The following is a 6,555-nucleotide window of genomic DNA, read 5'->3' on the forward strand; positions in this document are numbered from 1 at the left end:
AGTTCTATCAAACCACGCCTCCACAGTCCTCTAGTCCAACGATGTGGCTTTAATCTGGACTTAAGCCAAACAAACCGGGGTCAAGATGAGAGGACAGGATAAAAGAAAAGCTTAGCCTTTAAATCTAGAGATAGAATAAAGCAAGGTTTAAGTTGAGAACACAAAGCACAACTGAAGAAAATGAGTATTAAACTGACAGAGCGTTAATATATTTAATGGAATGAAGTCCGAAGCTCTGGTGGTAGTATTGGAAAGGAGTATTCACAATAAAAGGCCATTGGAAAGTGCAGAGATGGGGTTTAGAGAATATGCAGGTGAGCCTCCAAGGTATACTGTGATGTTAATAGAGATGGCAGTTGTCATGTAATAGAGTGCCTGCTGTGAGGCTGGAACAATTGCAGCTCCAGAGCAGGGAGCACTGCTGCCATTCCAACATATGTATTGTCGACAAATATTATCGAAAGAAACCTCAAAGGTCTGGCCTGAGCTTGCATGAAGAACAGAAATCCCACACTCAAACAGAAAGTAAGATAAATTGATAGCCAGAACAATATTGTGGTGGGGAAAGCAACAATTTACCCAGAACTATAGAAACAAGCATGTATCAGCATGGGAGACTGGTCCCGATTTGTCTCTACACCATTCACTGCTCTTTCCTTAGACCCGAAGGCTGTGTCACATCTACCGAGATCAGGTAACATAGCAATTTAGGGAAGGTCAAGTTGTGACTGAACAAAGTCCATGACTAATCAGAAAACTTAGTTTGAAACACTGACAGACAGGAGAGCACATCACTAGCACACTGAATGGCACTTTCATTCCACTCATCTTCCGTTTCACTCCATTTCAAGATGCAAAGGTTCCATACCAAAACAGTTTTTGAAAAAAAAAAGCATTAAAAGGCAAGGCAGATTTCAATAAAACAGTCTCCAATGCTTTGATCACAACCCCAAAAATCTGGGGTTTTAACGTTAGTGGATATGACTGGAAGACCCCAATATGGATGTCTGATGGTTGAGCACTGGACGGGGCTGTGGGTATGAGGGAGTGGTGCTAACATTTCATGCTTCAGCTGGTCTGAATATCAGAAGATCTGCTGGAGCCACTATTCCCAAACAGACCTAGCTGCTCACCAGCTAACTGGGTGGATGTGACACCAGTTTCCAGTCTGTTCAGGTAGACGCTCTCATTTAAAGTGACAGTTGCAACGAGGGGCACAGGTGACCTCATATCTACCTCTTACCCTGTTCATCGTTGAGCCTTTCCTGCTGGATATTGGGTGATGTCCTATAAATTAATACAAGTGACACCACTCACTGTCCACATTCACGTATCAAAAATAACGACAGTGAGACCAAATCCAACAAGAGGGTGATGGCTTCACTGTAAAGGGATACCTGTGCAATTACCAGGAGCTGTTCCCTTTCTCATTTCCCTGTTGCATATTATTGAAGTACTGGTTCAAGGCAGACCTAAATAGATAATTAGATAACATACCTGTATGGACAGAGTGGAATAAAGGAGCAGTTCAGTAAAATACACCATGTTTCCAAAAGGTGCCATGGGCCCGACTGGCAACTATTATCAATAGATTGTTGGTGTATTTTCCTCAGTCTACGTAAGAGGAACAGCTTCATTCCTCTCCTGACAGAATCTATCTTAAACTAGGATCCAACATATGGGTCTTCACTTTAATAAAACAACATGGGGCTAATATCCCATGAGAATTAGTTACAGGATTTATCAAAATGGAAGAAAAAAAAAGTCAACAAAGACATCAGATTGAAACAAAAACAGGCAATATGCCTATTCGGTGATCCCACAGCGTCTTTGCACTCTTGAGTGTCAAGTAACATGTTACTAAATGGCTCTGGATTCAGAACTAGTCCAAGGGTTCATAGTCACATTCAGTGCATTTGGTTTGCTTCAGCCTATAGGCTCTCCACCTCCACTCTCTGTACAATCAGTCCACATCAGAGAGAAGCACCAGCACCATTGTTCAGTGGATTAGCATCAGGAGGAGCTGGGCTTTAGCAGATATTGGAACTAATACTGAAAGCTTCGCTTGGTCTGAATGTCGTCAAGGATTTGTTGGAGCTCCTCATCCTCAAATCGACCTTCCAAGCTGAAATTTTTACAAAATAGAGCCGGAGCAGGGGAACAAAGAAAAGAGTTCAGCATGAATATTCTGCAACCACCAGCATAGTTAGGTAACTAAAAACAATTACTCTACAAGCAGATTTAAAACTGCCAGACCCTGAAGAACTACATCCATTAGACAGTGACATTGATACAGACTTATTTGTTCCAAGCTCAGTTCAGTTCACTCCCAATTGCCTAATTAAAATATTCCAGCTTTGTTAGCGTACAATGGAAACTCATTAGCTCAAGACATCACCAATGTAGAAGGTGTATTTAGGGTGATGGTCGTTTTTGTACGAGTGTTTTTCTTACTTATTTTGCAAAACAAACTTATGCCATTGTCTTATGCCCACTTATATACCGTGTTCTCCAATATGAGGATACTGAAGAATTATTCGAACCGGCGTCTGAGAGAATTCAAATGCCATATAGATCAACACAAATACAGACAGTAATGTTAATAAATGACTGCATCACCTAATATTGGAATTAAAGAGAATGAAAAAGTAGCCCCCAAAAATCAAAATGTAGCACTCAGGAGAACACACAGAAAAGAAATATTTGCTCTGATTGCTTAACTGGGAACCAATGCCTTGTTTTTAAAGTTCTCATTCTTGCTTTCAAATCAGTACTGCCACTCCCCAGCTCTTCAATTTCCTCCAGTCCTACATGTTTGGAGTCGTGTACATACACGGAAAGTTTCTTGGTAACTCCTACATGTATCTACACTTGTCCAGTTCCGGTCTCTTGCACATTCTAAATTATAGTTGCTTCACGACTGACCTCGGTGCCTTCAGTAGACCCCATGCTCGACAGAAACAGTACAGAAAGAGCACTGACCTGGGAATGAGGGCTTTGGCTTCCTCGGCTGTCTCAGGACATAGATTGGCCAAACTGGCTAGCTCAAATTTGTGTAATTTCTTCTGTAATAGCAGACTACAAGAAAGAGAATATGAAAGGTATACTTCAAATGAAAGCCACACACTAGTTCAACTTGATCTTTTCACGAGAGCCTAACTGTGATTAAATACACCAGAAGCGTAAACAGGAGTGAGAAATAGAATTGATCATATTATTCTTATCTGTGATAATAATAGAGTAAGACAGTTAATAGTAGACAAGTAAATTGAAAGATAATAAAATAATTACTGAAGGAAAATGACAAAGTTGATAGTTACCAGGAAACATTACCTTGTCAAACAGTCAACAGATCCCAGCCACAGTTGTTTACTTTGAGCCAAAAGCAGGCAAAAAGGATCAGTATTCAAGAGGATCAAGTTATCAACCTACATACTTAGTCAGAAGTCAAAATTGTGCAAAATGTCATCACAGGATAATTGTGTATTAAGCTCAGAGAAGATAGATTTAGCCCACTTGCCACTGATTTTGCCTGAAATTTGCTGTGAGTACTGTCACAAAGACAAGTTAGCTGTCACATTATTATAATATCACTGTCTGGACATGTGTTTTGAACTTTTTGGAAAAGACACTTTGCAAAACAAAATACAATGACTACAGCAGCAAAATCATGCATTTAGAAGGAACAAGTTGTTTCAATGAAGATGCCAAGACCACAACACCTTCAGAGAAGTCACATGATCCAGTTTTGGTTCCAGGGAAAGAAAAGATAGTTGATTTGAGCTCAGATAACCAGGGAGATAACTTGCCTTGAGCATAGCCCTTACCATCTCTGTTTTCTCTGAAACTCATCTTAAAGTTTGAGTTATACACCTTTTGGAAGATTTCATCAAGATAAGTATTAGTTCCTAATGGGAACAGTTCTGATTGCTGCACTCCGAGTTCTTGAAGGAGAATCAGAATCTATCTCCAAATTCAGAAGAAAATCAGCTAGTCACATCTGATCCAGGAAGAAATCCCAGTGCCAATATTTTGTAAGCAAAGTGACTCTGCTACAGACTATCATTTGGACACTGATTTTTTTAAAAAATTAGATTGTAACTTGGTTAAGCACTTAAGAAAATACATTGAAATATTTTCAAATTTGTCTCTCCGACTTAGTCTGAGTGAGTGAGTGTTATTTTTCAGGAGAAATTGAATATATTTGACAGCTTAAACCTTGAGTTAACAATCTCAACAATTTGCTTCAGTAAGCTTTATATACAATAAGTTAATTCGTGACTTGTTATTTAAAGACCTTGGCTGACTTGCTTTGACATGGACTATATGCAATCTGATACTATATATAATTGAAAATATCCCCCTTTTAAATCCCAAATCTGTTGGGACCAGGGAAGGGTGGGACAAGTAAAAGAATTAATTCACCCCTCCTAACCCCAGCAATAGCAATATTGTAGATCAGCAGGTGCACTGAATATTTTCGAATCCTCACGCACTGACCTCCTAACACTGGCAATGGTCTCCCTATTTTTGAAGCGGCTGAATCTGGCTGTATAGTTTAACGTTTTCATAAAGACTTCAGAGAGCTCCTGTTCATCTTCTGCACTTTCGTTCTGCTGCTTCCGGTGCTCCAGCAACATATGGACCTCAGAGTTTAACAGGGTCTCTGAGCTTTCAAACTCTGTGACAACATAAAACAAAACAGCCAAAAATGTAGCCAAACCTTCAGTCAGTTACCTAACAATGCCCCTCCCAACCAAATAACTTCCGATAACTTAGTTTTTTGAATAACATACTGACAGTATTTAAGCTCAAACATCTATCAACTGGTAACAAAGTGTGGAGCTGGAGGAACACAGCAAGCCAGGCAGCATCAGAGGAGCAGGAAGATTGACGTTTCGGGTCAGGTCCCTTGATTTCTGAAGATTTCTAAAGAAGGGTCCCAACCCGAAACATCAACTTTCCTGCTCCTCTGATGCTACTTAGCCTGTGTTCCTCTTCTTCCACCTCCACACTGTGTTATCTCTGACTCCAGCATCTGCAGTTCTTGCTATCTCTGAGTGATCACCTGGTATCAGGTTTACTCCTTCCATTCCTGTGTACTGAGTTTCCATATCTGAAGCCTAGAAAGAGAGAGCAAACAGTACTGTATTGCACACATTGAGCAAGGTACTTTCAGAGGATTAAATCACTGTGCCACATACATGCTTCTCCAGTGGAACAATTGCTGAGTAGTAGATGTGTACACTTGAATTGGGCAGAAAGCAATTCATAAGCTTTTTTTTTTAAAAAGGTAAGTGAAGAATTAAGTGGGAATAGCATAGGGAGTAGTGTATTTATGGTGGAACAGACTCAAGGGCTGGAAAGGCCTTTACTGTACTGTATGACTCTACAACTCTGATGCTTTCCTGAAAGTGGTTAGCACCGCTGCCTCACGGTGCCAGGGAACAGGTTCAATTCCAACCCTGGGTGACTGTCCATGTGGAGTTTGCACATTCTCCCCATGTCCGTGTGGTTTTCTCTGGGTGCTCCAGCTTCCTGCCACAGTCCAAAGATGTGGATTGGCCATGGTTAAAAGCCCCATGCAGGGTTACGAGGATGGGGTGGGTCTGCCTGGGATGTTTTTCAGAGGGTCAGTGCCGACCTCTATGGGCCAAATGGCCTCCTTTTGTACTATAGGGGTTCTCTGATTCATAAAAGGAGAATGAAAGTGGCATACTCAGTGACCACCCGTTCACCCTGAGATAACAAGGTGTAGAGCTGGATGCACACAGCAGGCCAAGCAGCATCAGAGGAGCAGGAAGGCTGACGTTTCGGGCCTAGACCCTTCTTCAGACCCCTTCACCCTGTTCTCTGAGCATACTGCTGCTACTGTTATCATTCTCTCTTGAACCTGGTGGCCTGTAGCGTATGTTATGTTTTATGCAGCATTTCTTGAAGGACAAATTAGAAGTGAATTGAGCAAATAAAACACAGAGAGTGAGAACTGACTGAGAATACAGCAGGAACTCTCAATGATTTACCTTTCTCACCCCATCATCCCCATATCCATATCCATATCCCTATCCCTCTCCGCCAGTACCTTTCGGGAACACCAGCTGGGAAGCGTCCTCCTCCACATCCCCGACGCGGGCCTCACTCCCACAGGCCGCCATTGCAAGTCCTCTCTGACCCGGAAGCAGACCAGACCCCCAGCCAGTACAGACGCATGCGCGAAAGCTGTGTGCGGCCCCGGGCGCTGCCACGTTTGATACTGGCGGAACCTGGTCACTGAAATGGACTGGGAACAGTGTGGCTCCAGCCTGGCCTGGGCTCCTGCATTCCTATTCGTTAAAACATTTTGTTGGATTGAGTCGGTCAATCAGCGTCATGATTCTAAATGACTGAATGGCTCCCGCTTGTAAGAGGAAGAAGGGGCTCATTACTCGAAACTTTAACTCTGCATCCTCGCCACAGAGGCTGCCAGACCTGCTCAGTTTCTCCAGCAATTTCTGTTTTTGTTTCAGATCTGCAGTATGCACAGTTCTTTGTTTTATGTAAGAACAAGGGGGCATA

At 42.1% G+C, this 6,555-nt stretch overlaps 1 protein-coding gene across 1 annotated transcript; it reads right to left on the reverse strand.

The window, feature by feature from the left end:
- Window positions 1-1,672: 1,672 nt before the first annotated feature.
- polr2d (RNA polymerase II subunit D) lies at window positions 1,673-6,245 on the reverse strand. The gene is made up of 4 exons (XM_020511130.2): window positions 6,083-6,245; window positions 4,501-4,681; window positions 2,983-3,078; window positions 1,673-2,125 (listed from the first exon to the last, which is right to left on the reverse strand). Exons 1-4 carry the CDS (start codon window positions 6,153-6,155, stop codon window positions 2,047-2,049), a joined length of 429 nt encoding a protein of 142 aa, XP_020366719.1. The 5' UTR covers window positions 6,156-6,245; the 3' UTR covers window positions 1,673-2,046.
- Window positions 6,246-6,555: the final 310 nt, after the last annotated feature.

Source organism: Rhincodon typus, chromosome 13 (genome assembly GCF_021869965.1).
Source record: "Rhincodon typus isolate 14 chromosome 13, sRhiTyp1.1, whole genome shotgun sequence".
NCBI classification, from domain to species: domain Eukaryota; kingdom Metazoa; phylum Chordata; class Chondrichthyes; order Orectolobiformes; family Rhincodontidae; genus Rhincodon; species Rhincodon typus.

Excerpts from the sequence above, each read along its gene's own strand:
- polr2d (XM_020511130.2), bottom strand. The coding sequence starts at position 6,155 with ATGGCGGCCTGTGGGAGTGAGGCCCGCGTCGGGGATGTGGAGGAGGAC. Across the intron at positions 4,682-6,082 it reads CCAGCTGGTGTTCCCGAAAG|AGTTTGAAAGCTCAGAGACC; the intron begins GTACTGGCGGAG and ends ATGTTGTCACAG. Across the intron at positions 3,079-4,500 it reads ACCATTGCCAGTGTTAGGAG|TCTGCTATTACAGAAGAAAT; the intron begins GTCAGTGCGTGA and ends TCTTTCTTGTAG.